The following is a 13,821-nucleotide window of genomic DNA, read 5'->3' as shown; positions in this document are numbered from 1 at the left end:
AGCTAAAATGCTTTTTACATTTAGTCAAATTTTGACTAAGTGTTTTAACATAGACGGGGAATCGAAACGAGGGTGGTGGTGTATGTGTGTGTGTGTGTGTGTGTGTGTGTGTGTGTGTGTGTGTGTGTGTGTGTATATGTGTGTACGTATATATGTAAGTGTGTATGTATGTGTGTGTGTGTGTGTAGAGTGATTCAGAGAAAACTACAGGACCGATCTTCATGACATTTAAAATTAGAGTTCCTGGGTATGATATCCCCAGACGTTTTTTTCATTTTTTTTCATAAATGTCTTTGATGACATCATATTGTGGAAGTTGAGGCAGCACTGTCACGCCCTAATTTTTCAACCGAATTGGTTGAAAGTTTGGTCAAGTAATATTCGACGAAGCCCGGACTTTGGTATTGCATTTCAGCTTGGAGGCTTAAAAACTAGTTAATTAGTTTGCCCATTAAAGTTGTCATTAGAATCGATTTTTCACTAACAGATTTAAAAATGATTGCATCGTATTCCTCAATTTCTCCTGAATTCAAAAATATATAGATATATTATGTTTACTCACGCGACTTGTTTGGATTGTAATCGGCAGGAAGAAGGAGCGATTTTATACTGCAACAGATACATTCTCGGAAATGTCCGGAAAAGCGCGTCACAGTCAAGGAGGCGTTAAGTGTTATAAGTGAGGGGAAGAGAATTATCCAGTAAGATAGGCCTATTCATCTGGTTTGATGTCAACAATTACTAAGTGTACCGTGACGCTTTCGATGACTGTCTCTTGGTCATTGGTAGCGGAAATTCCCGTGTGGTAGACCATGTTTCGCACCCACGCACTTTCACGTACATAAGAAAGCCCAACAGAGTTATTTCCAGATAATATATATCTATCATATTATAAAGACAGGCACACTTGCGCGCGTGCACAACCGCACACACACACGCACGCACGCACGCTCGCAAGAGAACACACACACGCCATGGCACACACACACGCCGTGGCACACACACACACACACACACACACACACACACACGCCATGGCACACACACACACACATACCCACAAACACACTCTCACACACCCCCTCCCCCCACACACACACACAAACAGATAAGACATAATCCGGAAATAACTCTGTTGGGCTTTCCATTGACTGTGGAGGTAACGCTAGAGACGCGTGGTGACTGATCAATGGAAAAAAAAGTGATCACGGGGGCAGTGAATAAGAAGCTCCGGTGAGCCTATTCCTAAAGAAAATGATATCATATCTAACAGGCGCTTCATAAAGTGAATACTTGAGGTCGTTATTCACACCAACGCTATACTCTCTTACCTCCATGGATCAACGGCGTATGTTGACTTGGTCTTCTTGTTTCATTTAGGGACCTAACTCTCCCACAGCCAATAAAATGACCGACAGTTATTTCCGAACATCGTCGATTTGCACTGGCCTCAGAGATCCTTAGGCCAAACAAAAATATATGTTGGTTTAGGGTAACCTGACCGACCCTATTTTTTCCCGCCGACCCTAAAACTTTCTTTTCATTTCTCAATAAAACAAAAACTTTTGGCACATTTTGCGAACCATACCGAGACTAAGGGGAGTAACCTCCTTTAAAATCGACTAAATAAAAAAAAATAAAAAAAAAGCCGATCTACCGACCCTATCTTTTTTGGTCACGTAACCCTAAACCAACACCTATTTTTGTTTGGCCTTATGTCTAAAGAAGCAGCGGCTATTATTACAGTCGAAGGGAAGTAACCACGTAAGTCTAGTTGAATGGTTTCCTGTGAAGCATTACAATAGCACCACGGTCCGACAACATTGTTGGATTGATGAACATGACAACGAGTTACACCGCTTGACAAAAGAATCAAGAATAACCTATCTGGACAGGCCGGATGGGTAGCCCACGTGTCGGTCAAAGGTCAGTCTCAAAAAGCGACCGTTACACAAACACACACACACACACACACACACACACACACACACACACACACACACACACACACACACACACACACACATACACAATCATTTATTGTACAACTTGTGTCAATATCCTTAAGGGTTGATGACAATAAATTCTATTCTATTCTATTCTATTCACACACACACACACACACACACACACACACACACACACACACACACACACACACACACACACACACACACACACACACACACACACAGACAGAAGTAAGTCTTTGTCACTGCAAGTGAAAAGACATGAAATACATTTTTTGATTGAGGAATGGGAGAAGTATACCTGAACTTAAAGGTTTAATGTGTGTGTGTGTGTGTGTGTGTGTGTGTGTGTGTGTGTGTGTGTGTGTGTGTGTGTGTGTGTGTGTATGTGTGTGTGTGTAGTCTCAGTTTTGTTCGTTAATGCTTAATACAAGATAAAGGTTTGTGATTGAATAAACCATAACCAATTCACAAACAATCCATCTTTTCTTTCATTCACTTTGATCTGCATTGATCTATCTCCAAAATCATCTCCCAGCACTACCATCACTCTGCCTTTTGCTTGCGAGTGTAACGTCGACACAGGCACCGGCAAATGCAGAACATGCACACGGCTATCACCACTAAGAACACCACAACGACAGACAACAATAACGCGAACACATCCAGCCCTATGAACTGATAATACGGCATGTCCTGACCCGCAGAGCGCATGTGCGAGCCGCCATACTTCATCACGTGATCTAGCCAGAACGCGGCCCTGTCTTTGGGGACACCCATCTCGATGTGGAACAGCTCGGAGGCCCTGGCGATGGTTTGTTTGTATCGTTTCTCTGTCCCCACCTTCACGATGGTGGCTCTCAGCTCGTCCTCCGACACCGTGATGAGGTCTAACCTCTCCGCCATCCCCTTCCCGCGCATGCGCTCAGCGTTGTAAGGCTGATCCATGAAGATCGGCATGCAGACGACAGGAACTGCGTGGAACAGAGCCTCGTATTGGCCGTTCTTCCCGCAGTGAGTCACAAACACGCGCGTGTTCTTGTGGCCAATCAGATCGTTCTGCGGCAGCCAGGATGACGTCATGATCTTCGCAGGGTCCGGCGACTCCAGTTTGGATCGGAAGACGGACTTGAAGGGCAGTTTCTGGAGAGCCGTGAAGATCTTGTCGCTGATCTCCGCGGGGAGGTTCAGAACGTAGCTCCCGAACGACACGACGACCACTCCCTCCGTGGCACCGTCCATGAAGGATTTGAACCTGTCGGGGAGCGGGTTGGCGGGCCCCGTGGCCGCGCCTCCGATGAGTTTGACGTTGGGGATGGAGGGTTTGGGATAGTCGAGGACGTGGTCAGTCTCCACGAGCCAGATCTCCGCCCTTGCCACCAGCAGGTCCAGCGAGATGTCCGGCATTTCTGGTGCGTAGCGCGACACTGCATCGCTGACTCCACAGGGGTCGTAGAAAAAAGACATGACACGATACACAGTCAGCCGCACTCTCTCCAAGAACAAAGGACGGTCGGTGAAGGGGAACAAAGACATTGGAGTCACGGCCGGTGAGAAAGGAATTCTCTTGGAAAAAGGGTCGTAGCCGGTCCCCAAGAACGCAAAAGGAACGTTCAGTCGGTACGGAATGATGGATAGAATCTTGATCAACATGAGATTGTCAATGATAAAGAGGTCAAGGTCAAGTGCTCGGAGCTTCGTCAGCAAAGTGGTGTCTGTCAGCAGCTTGTCGTTGTGCGCCTTGAACAAACCAAAGAGTTGTTGGAAATTCACAGACCTCTTCTCAAAGTAAGCATCCCTGGTGGCCGACATGAAAGTCTCTTCGATATCCGGAATAGTGGAATATTGGATTATATTACACCCTGTGGTGTTAAGCACGCCCCTTGCCGCCACCTCGATGACAATGATCAGCCACACTTCGTGACCCCGCTCCACCAGGGCACGTGCAACGTTGGTGTGATAGATGTTGTGACTGGCGAACGGCAAGGGGAGCACTGCCACCCTCTTCCCTTGGCAAACTGAGACCTGCCAGGCTAGCAGGCTTACCATGCACGGCAGTACTGCTGAAGACATTGTGGGGGATCACTGGGCGATGGAAATAAATGTTGGTTATGTCGTGACTTGAAAAACCGATCGCTCACCCGTGAGCTACTTACTGTTTTCAGGGTGTGAACGCAATCACAGTTGTTCCTTCCTTCACGATCCTACACATGCAGCTTGTCAGCAGTCCGCTCGTACCCACCATGCACCAAAGACTTGCACAAAGAAATCGGTATGCCTTTGCCCTGTGTAGTTTTCCAGCAATGTTTGCCAGCGGCAGACGAATTTCAAGTGAGCCGCACTGACATTTTAAGGTGACAATAAAGCAGCTACAGTGTTTCAGAGCGTCATTTGCCAGTTGCAGACGAATTTCAACTGAGTGAGCTGCACTGACATTTTAAGGTGACAATAAAGCAACTATCAGAGCGTGATTTGAAACATTTTTATGTCGGTGTGCTGAAGCGGTCAAAAAGGGTTTTAAGTGGCACGTCGTCATACTTTACGTAGTTTGTAAATATGTTTAAGAAGTAACTAGATATATCTATTTCATTAACTATTATTGCAGGTAAAAAGGTTTCACTAATACGTATCTACAGCCATTTAAAGAACCATTCCTGTCCGGTAAAGAAGTTTCACTCACTAGTTGAAGCTGTCAGTTGCATTGCGCTAAGGCTGACAGCCGAAGGTGCATAACTATGTAAGGTATTCATGTAACAAAACCGTTAATTCTGTTTTGACTGCCCAGAGCGTGTATTCACTCGGGGGTGGTGTTGGGGGGTTGCTTTTTATTGCAACGAATATATTATCAAAATAAATTATATTAGATCAAAAGTAACACAAGGGTGTATGTATGTGCACTGGGTGGCCGAGTGGTAACGCACTTGCGCTCGGAAGCGAGTTCGACCCTGGGTCAGGGCGTTAGCAATTTTCTTCCCCCTTTCCTAACCTAGGTGGTGGGTTCAAGTGCTAGTCTTTCGGATGAGACGAAAAACCGAGGTCCCTTCGTGTACACTACATTGGGGTGTGCACGTTAAAGATCCCACGATTGACAAAAGGGTCTTTCCTGGCAAAATTGTATAGGCATAGATAAAAAATGTCCACCAAAATACCCGTGTGACTTGGAATAATAGGCCGTGAAAAGTAGGATATGCGCCGAAATGGCTGCGATCTGCTGGTCGATGTGAATGCGTGATGTATTGTGTAAACAATTCCATCTCACACGGCATAAATAAATCCCTGCGCCTTGAATATGTGCGCGATATAAATTGCATTAAAAAAAATATTTAATAAAATAAAAAAATAAATCCCTGCGCTTAGAACTGTACCCACGGAATACGCGCGATATAAGCCTCATATTGATTGATTGATTGCATGGACAAACAGTTCGAAACAAAATCACACGAAGCAAATAATAGTCTTTAGTGCCAGTAAGTTTCAGAAGAACTAAGTCAGTTAATATTACCCTTAACAACACCGCCAAACGACAACAAGGAAGATCTAGGTCATCGTCCAAAGTGAGCGAACCGAACGCTCCAAAAGAGAGTAATAACGAAACGACTCCCGCTGTCGTCAACCCCACCATTTGACATTGTATTGTATCAAGTGCAAATGCACGCAAATAAAAGTGCAGGTGCACGCAACAATGCGCGTTCATGAGTAGATCACTCGTATCTTACAGAGACCTTGAGCTAAATACGGCCTTGGTGAATACAGAATGCAGCGCTGAATGAAGGGTCATTAAGAGTTCAACCACAGGCACCCGAAACGATTACTTTAAATTTGTTGTGTGGGTTGTTTACACACGCACGCACGTACGTACGTACGTACGCACGCACGCATACATACTCACACACACATACGCACGCACACGCACACACACACACACACACACACACACACACGCGCAAACACACACACGCACACACACACGCACACACACACACACACACACACACACACGCACACACACACCGATTCATTATCATTTCTTATTTGGAGAAAGCATTTATTTACAATCTTTGTAAAATTGAACCTTCTTCTTCTTCAGCGTTCGACGATAAAATTGAACCTGTTTTCAGCAACATGTAACAAGATCCACTCTCCATGAAACTTGCAAACCAAGAAGCACTAAATCCTCTGCATTATGTACAACACATTCAAAAGTGTGTGTGTGTGTGTGTGTGTGTGTGTGTGTGTGTGTGTGTGTGTGTGTGTGTGTGTGCGTGCGTGCGTGCGCGTGCGGCGCGTGCGGCGCGTGCGGCGCGTGTGTGTGTGTGTGTGTGTGTGAGAGATTGCGTGTCACAGTGTGTGTGCGCTCTCTCTGTCTCTGTCTCTCTGTCTCTGTCTCTCTGTCTCTTTCTCTCTCTCACTCTTGCTATTGTTTACATTTTGTCCACCGGTGTCAAATACAAGTCATTACGATGAACCAACGACGTTCTGCACCGTTGCGGTGCAAGGGCCGACCCTTGTCGAACGGCATCAACCCTTGCGAAATCTAACGCTGTGCGGCGTTCCCCCGCTTCTGCCAATGAACAAAACGCAGGCTGGTTGTGATGCTGAACGCGTGACTGTTCTCCCGCTAGAGCCTGTGAACGTAACGCAGGCTGGTTGTGATGCTGAACGCACGACTGTTCTCCCGCTAGAGCCTGTGAATGAAACGCAGGCTGGTTGTGATGCTGACCGCGTGCCTGTTCTCCCGCTAGAGCCTGTGAATGTAACGCAGGCTGGTTGTGATGCTGAACGCGTGACTGTTCTCCCGCTAGAGCCTGTGAACGTAACGCAGGCTGGTTGTGATGCTGAACGTGTGACTGTTCTCCCGCTAGAGCCTGTGAACGTAACGCAGGCTGGTTATGATGCTGAACGCATGACTGTTCTCCCGCTAGAACCTGTGAACGTAACGCAGGCTGGTTGTGATGCTGAACGCGTGACTGTTCTCCCGCTAGAGCCTGTGAACGTAACGCAGGCTGGTTATGATGCTGAACGCGTGACTGTTCTCCCGCTAGAGCCTGTGAACGTAACGCAGGCTGGTTGTGATGCTGAACGCGTGACTGTTCTCCCGCTAGAGCCTGTGAACGTAACGCAGGCTGGTTGTGATGCTGAACGCGTGACTGTTCTCCCGCTAGAGCCTGTGAAGGTAACGCAGGCTGGTTGTGATGCTGAACGCAGGACTGTTCTCGCGCTTGTGTCATCAAACGTAAAGCAGACTGGCTGTAATCCAGAACTCGTGACTACGAAGCGGTATCGTCGACGTAGCCACCTTGTGCGGGGAGTGAGAGTTCACTAGGCAAATGTCGTGACGTTGTTTCAATTGAAGGTCCTCGTTGCTGTTGCGAGGAAGGGGCGGCTTGAATACAAGGTCGTTCACGGTCACAAGTGATGTCACGTCTATGATGATGTAGACATGGAGCACGAGACCTTTGTCCCAGTGAAGGTGGTTCCCGGTGATCTAACAGCGTGGGTGTAGAATCTCTGTTGGAGTGCCTTACTGTGGGGAGGGAGTGTTCTAACAGCGTGGGTGTAGAATCTCTGTTGGAGTGCCGTATTGTGGGGAGGGAGTGTTCTCCGATTATGCCCATTGCAGAGGTCGGCATATTTGTCCTTGACATACTTGAAACGCTGACACTATATGAATCACTTGCGTCGTCAGTGTCTGACGTGTAACTCAGCTCGTTCTCAAATATGATACGTTTTGGTGACGTAGGCGTGCTGACGTCATCCGTCCATTGTGCAGAGGTGACGTCATCGTTCGGCAGAAAAGGGTGGCCTGCGTCATCTCGGTCAACGTCATCGAGAGATGACATATCAGTAAGACACATAGCGTACGAGCCGCTGGCCATGGTGTCACTTTCACTATCAATACTGTACGGAGGGGAAGATGTGACGTGTTTCTGGCCAGCTCTGCCTTGTGACGTCGTGGCGGTCAGAAAATTCATCAGAAGATCCCAGGGAATAGCATCTGTTAAAGCATGAAAGTTATTTTAGAGCAGGAAGTTGAGCGCACGATCTATGTTACCAAAAGCCCCACGAAAAACTTGTTATCGCAAATTAGCAACAAGGGCGACCACTACAACTTATCAAAATGCGAGCACTATTATCAGCTCTGTCTGCGGATATACCGTGGTCAGAATAGAGCATGTTGGGAAATCAGTCTTTCAGGGTTTTTATTGGCTGTACAAAAGTTGCGCCCCTTGCCAGCAGGGAGGCAACCGCATGCCGCTGATCAGCGGAGACCAGCGAGCATTGCATCACGGTGAACAATGAGATTCCTTTATGATTGTTACTTAGTTTTCGCTCGATTTGGTACCATTTATTTTCTCGAAAATAAGCTCATCGGAATTCATATTTCACTGCTGCTGTGCTTTCAGCGACCACGCGTGTTTGCCTCTCTGTTTGGAAGAGGCGCAACTCTTCCCAAGTTAATACAACCCAGAGAGAGTTATTTCAGGAATTCGCCTGTTGGTCTTAGATTATGATGCGTAGTACCTGCATTGATAATGCCTCTTCGCAAACCAAATTCGGACCCCAATGTTTCATAATTTGAGAATCCCATAGCTAATTAAATGTTACAAACACCCCCTCCCCAACCCCCCTCCCCCCCCCCCCCCCCGAGTACTGTCTAACTATCTCGTAAACCACCGCCGTTCTAACTGAGCTTCTACAAGCTGACAAGCCTATTCGACGCTAGTTTACCCCCCACAAAAATTGGAATGGAATATTCTCGTGTTGCATCTGCACTTATCTTGGAGGCACGTACCAAGTTTACATGGTAAACACATTCTGAACACTAAACGTTTTGGATTCCGATAAATGTTGTCTTGAAGTATTATCTCGGTCCTCACCTGTACATGATGTGTGTCGCGCTGTAGCTGTGCTTTCTCTTCGGACCATACCTGTGAAATATAAACAAGAGGAATCTCAATTGAAGGCTACCGTACAACATTACAAGACAATGAAGTCCATCCGTTTCCATACTGCTAGAAGAAGCAAAATCTCATGATAGAAAGCCGATAATGTATGTTAGCACTGTAAACTTGTTTGTCGTTACACCTACCCATATTGTTAATTCATGCGCTGGATATGTCTTTAGGTTTAAGAGAGAGAGAGAGAGAGAGTGAGAGTGAGAGAGAGTGAGAGCGTGCGTGCGTTCGTGTGAGTATTTGTTAGAGAGAAAGAGATAAAACCGGTTGATTGTCCATAAATAAAAACACACGGCATGTATTACTGACCCCCCCTCCCCACACCCCGTTGAAATGAACCTTGTGTGTTTAATCAATAAAATGTCTTACGTCTCTCTCTCTCTCTCTCTCTCTCTCTCTCTCTCTCTCTCTCTCTCTCTCTCTCTCTGTCTTCTTCTTTGTCCATTTTCTACTAGCCTAATCCATTGTTCCTTGTCTCTTTAATTCCGTTTTTAACGTTCCCCTTTCAACCCCCCCCCCCCAACTGCCCCTCCCAACTCACTTTAAAATTCTATTTTCTGTTGGTGCGCGGCTCGAGCGAGTATGTGTTCAATTGTTTTAATTTCCTAAACGGCGAATTAATGTCTTAGTTATGTTCTTATTCATTCATTTGTCTATTATTTCTCTTTTAACAGGAGCTGTCATAGTTTTTTTTGTTAATGAATATTTCTAATCAAGGCTTTACCCAGAATAGACACGGCGAGGACAGCGGCACTGAAGAAGGCAAACACGCTGACGATGATGATCATTATCTGTGTAAACTTCTCTGATTTATCTGCAACAAAGCACATTTTTTCATTTTTTTCATTTTCATTACTTTATTTTCCCATCGCTGGGAAATTCGGGTCGCTTCCTCCCAGTGGAAAGCTAGCAGCAACGGAGTCGCGCTACCCAGGTGTCTGCGTGTTTAGGTGTATTCAGCCACCTGCACTTATGGCAGAATGACCAAGGTCTTTTACGTGCCATTGTGATGACACGGGGGTGGGACATGGCTTCCGTCTCTGGGTCTGCACATAAAGTTGACCCGTGTCCGTCCCGGCCCGAATTCGAACCTGCGACCTTTCGATCACAAGTCCAGTGCTCTACCAACTGAGCTACCGGGCCCCCAAGCACAGGTAAACAATGCTAAATCATTCCATGATGATACCCCCCCCCCCCCCCGAAAAAAAGAAGAAGAAGCCACAACACCCCCACCCCCACCCCCACCCTACTCCCCATCCCGATCCCTCATCCCCATAAAGCAAGGGAAAGAAAGACAATACAGAAAATCGTGTTCAGTTTTCAGTTTTGCTTGCATGATGTTAATGTTGAAAGACAAGCTGTAACGAAAACTCACCATCAGTAGGAACAACATGGTTGATCTCGGGCGTGTCTGTGGAAGTCGTTCCTGTTGTCTTCGTTGTTGGTAACTTTGTAGTTGTCCGTCTCTCGATGGTTTGTGTATAGCTGGCGTGGCTTGATCTGCCTGAGGAACTGTGATCTGTATTTGTGTAACGAAAAAATTGGGTAATGATATGAAGAAAGAGAGAGAGAGAGAGAGAGAGAGAGAGAGAGAGAGAGAGAGAGAGAGAGAGAGAGAGAGAGAGAGAGAGAGAGAGAGAGAGAGAGAGAGAGAGGGAGAGAGAGAGAGAGAAAGCAAGCGAGAGAGAGAGAGAGAGAGAGAGAGAGAGAGAGAGAGAGAGAGAAAGAGAGAGAGAGGGAGAGAGAGAGGGAGAGAGAGAGAGACAATGACAGTGACAGTGACAATGACAATGACAATTCTTTATTTTACGAGGGTAACAGAATAAGCATTGGTATACTTTTTTGCATCTGGCCCTCGCCCTAAAGAGGGACTAAATCTACTATAATAACTACTACTACTACATACTTACATAATTAGTGAAACAGTATAAGTTTATGTACATAAGTGCATTATATGAAACATTGCAGTTTATAAATGTTCATGACAAAGTGCAAAGCAAACATTTGCAAGTCAATTGGAGTCAGAATACTATGCAATAGTACATCAACTCTGCAAGACAATGGATATTATGCAGAACATCATAATTTCGTGAACAAAACAATAAATCAAAAGTGAGTGACTGTGTCCCAAAGGACATAACAATCAAGAATATACTATTTTCATTAAATGGGATATATATTTGTTTTTGAAAGAATCTGTGCTGGTAGCTTCCCGTAAGGGATTCGGAAGAGCGTTCCAGAGACGGCCACCTGAATAAACTAGACTAGACTTAAATAAGTCTATCCTAGAAAGAGGAGTGTTAAATTTCATAAGGTGGTGTGAATTTTTCAAAGAGAACTTTGAACAAATGGTTTGGGGTAGAGTTTCGGATATAATTTTATGCATAAAGATTCCTTTGTTAAAAAGCAGTCTTGACTTTAGAGGTAAGATCCCCAAATGTATGTAGTCTAACTTTGTGAGGGTAGTGTGCTTTAGTAATACTACTTTTAGCGCTCTTTTATGTAATCTGCTAAGTGGCTTTAAGGAATTTTCACTTGCTGAGTCCCATAGAGTGGATGCGTAATCAATAACAGATTGAATATGAGCAATGAAGAATAACTTTCTGGTGTGGCAGTTCAGGAAGTGTTTAATTCTAGATAAGAGATACACTTTCTTTGACACCACTTTACTAAGTTGCTCTATGTGGGTTGACCAAGACAAGTTGTTATCAATATTAACACCACAGGAGCCTGTATCCAATCGCCGGTCGATCATTATTTACTCCTTATTCTATACAGTCTATATTTAGTACTACTAGTAGTAAGGGTAAGCATGCAGCAGTAAATAATAAGCATGCAGGAGTAAATAATTATCGACCGGTGGTTGGATACAAGCTCCTGTGATTAACACCCAGCAGTTTGTGATGGTCGACTTTTCCACTATTTCACCATCTATCATTAAAGCAGGACCAGCTGAACAAATATTCTGGCGTTTTATTTATTTATTTAGAGAGAGAGAGAGAGAGAGCGAGAGAGAGAGAGAGAGAGAGAGAGAGAGAGAGAGAGAGAGAGAGAGAGAGAGAGAGAGAGAGAGAGAGAGAAAGAGAGAGAGAGAGAGAGAGGAAGAAACACACATATGACCGCATATTTTAACGAAACATTAAACTTCACTACTCTCTGTAAAATTGTTCCTACCTCTCTACCCCGTCCTCTGTTTAGGAAATGACATGCTCGCAAAGTGCACAACTTCAAGCCTCACCACTGTCACTGAGCTCCTCACACCCCACCCCTCCCCCACACACACATACCTCCTGTTGCTTGACCTTCAGTGAGTAGAACGTTCTCTTGACTGGAGGTGCTGGATGCACTCGCAGTTGTACTGGCTGTTGTCGTTGCAGCTGGTCTTATTGCTTCTGTTGTTGTTGTTGTTGTTGTTGTTATAATTGCTTCTGTTGCTTCTGTTGTTGTTGGTTCTGTTGTTGTTGTCGTCGTTGGTGGTGGTGGTGGTGGTGTTCTTGTTGAGTAGTCTAGAAAATATGAGACACAATTTGTGTGGGATCTGAATGTAAATAGTTTCAATCACGGAAGACCAACATGAAAACTGAGAAAGCAAACACACTTGAGTCGGTCCACAGCAAAATAGATCGAAGAGACGTTACCCCCCCCCCCCCCCCAAAAAAAAAAGAAGAAAAAAGAAAAGAAAATAACCACCTACGACAAAGAAACGTCAGGTGTTGTCGAAATTCTCTGGGCCAGAACCGCCCTAAAGCTAGCGGCGAAAAACGTCAGGTGTTGTCGAAATTCTCTGGGCCAGAACCGCCCTAAAGCTAGCGGCGAAAAACGTCAAAAGCCGATGTTATTTTAGGGTGGAGGTAAAGGCGGCCATAATTAATATATTGCTGGTATCTACTTCCTCTAGCAGATAATATATTGCTGGTATCTACTTCCTCTAGCAGATAATATATTGCTGGTATCTACTTCCTCTAGCAGATAATATATTGCTGGTATCTACTTCCTCTAGCAGATAATATATTGCTGGTATCTACTTCCTCTAGCAGATAATATATTGCTGGTATCTACTTCCTCTAGCAGATAATATATTGCTGGTATCTACTTCCTCTAGCAGATAATATATTGCTGGTATCTACTTCCTCTAGCAGATAATATATTGCTGGTATCTACTTCCTCTAGCAGATAATATATTGCTGGTATCTACTTCCTCTAGCAGATAATCCAAACCAAACATGCGAACACGGGTACATAAGCATATAGACAAACTGTTGCGGTGATACCTCCCTCACTGCCAGGTTCCAATTAGTACCAGTATGGACCTAAATCGGAAAAATAACTAATTACTTCATTTATTAGCAATTATTACGTGTTTGATCCAGTTTTACACGGTTAGCCTTATATCAAAGGAAAGTGCAAAGCTCTTAGGAACACAACGGTACCAACATTAAGAGTAGGCCTACTGGTCAAGTAACGAAGACGCACGATACAATTTAAAACTTAGACGTTCGTACGTATTTGTTGACTTAACCTCCACCGCTACACGAGTAGTTTATTTTTCAGAACATGCCTACAAGCAGTAGAGTCGGGTTTTTACACCCCCGGTATAGGGGTGTGTATAGGATTCGTTACACCCCCGGTATAGGGGTGTGTATAGGATTCGCTTGATGTGTTTGTTTGGGTGTGTGTTTGTGTTCGCATATAGATCTCAAGAATGAACGGACCGATCGTCACCAAACTTGGTGAACAGGTTCTATACATTCCTGAGACGGTCCTTACAAAAATTGGGACCAGTCAAACACACGGTTAGGGAGTTATTGGTGGATTAAGATTCTACAAGGACTTATAGAAGCACATATTAATGGTCAAAGGGAAATAACCTTCTCAGTTGGTGGCAGTGAGAATGG

General features: G+C 45.0%; 2 protein-coding genes across 4 annotated transcripts in view; both read right to left on the bottom strand.

Annotated features, from left to right (window-relative positions):
• Positions 1-2,024: 2,024 nt before the first annotated feature.
• LOC138970549 (UDP-glucuronosyltransferase 2B11-like) lies at positions 2,025-5,635 on the bottom strand. Its single transcript, XM_070343014.1, has one exon. The coding sequence runs from the start codon at positions 4,041-4,043 to the stop codon at positions 2,517-2,519; it is 1,527 nt and encodes a 508-aa protein (XP_070199115.1). The 5' UTR covers positions 4,044-5,635; the 3' UTR covers positions 2,025-2,516.
• Positions 5,636-5,994: 359 nt separating this feature from the next.
• The window catches only part of LOC138970547 (uncharacterized), an 18,144-nt gene continuing 10,317 nt past the window's right edge, over positions 5,995-13,821 (bottom strand). Inside the window, exons 4-9 of one of the 3 annotated variants that reach the window (XR_011456991.1) lie at positions 12,214-12,432; positions 10,302-10,445; positions 9,651-9,740; positions 8,849-8,899; positions 6,079-7,965; positions 5,995-6,042 (exon numbers count right to left, since the gene is read on the bottom strand). Coding sequence is in view for 2 of the 3 variants with exons in the window: in XM_070343012.1 (XP_070199113.1) it covers positions 7,238-7,965; positions 8,849-8,899; positions 9,651-9,740; positions 10,302-10,445; positions 12,214-12,432 (1,232 nt within the window). In the remaining variant the exon portion in view is untranslated. Of the gene's footprint in view, positions 7,966-8,848; positions 8,900-9,650; positions 9,741-10,301; positions 10,446-12,213; positions 12,433-13,821 lie in introns of all 3 variants that reach the window. The other 2 variants (XM_070343013.1, XM_070343012.1) reach the window with 2 other exon arrangements.

This window comes from Littorina saxatilis, linkage group LG7 (genome assembly GCF_037325665.1).
Source record: "Littorina saxatilis isolate snail1 linkage group LG7, US_GU_Lsax_2.0, whole genome shotgun sequence".
Classification (NCBI taxonomy): domain Eukaryota; kingdom Metazoa; phylum Mollusca; class Gastropoda; order Littorinimorpha; family Littorinidae; genus Littorina; species Littorina saxatilis.
The sequence above is the reverse complement of the archived record's forward strand: the minus strand, read 5'-3'. Positions and strand labels throughout refer to the sequence as shown.

Bases quoted from the DNA above. Each gene is read 5' to 3' on its own strand.
- LOC138970549 (XM_070343014.1), bottom strand. From the start codon at position 4,043: ATGTCTTCAGCAGTACTGCCGTGCATGGTAAGCCTGCTAGCCTGGCAG.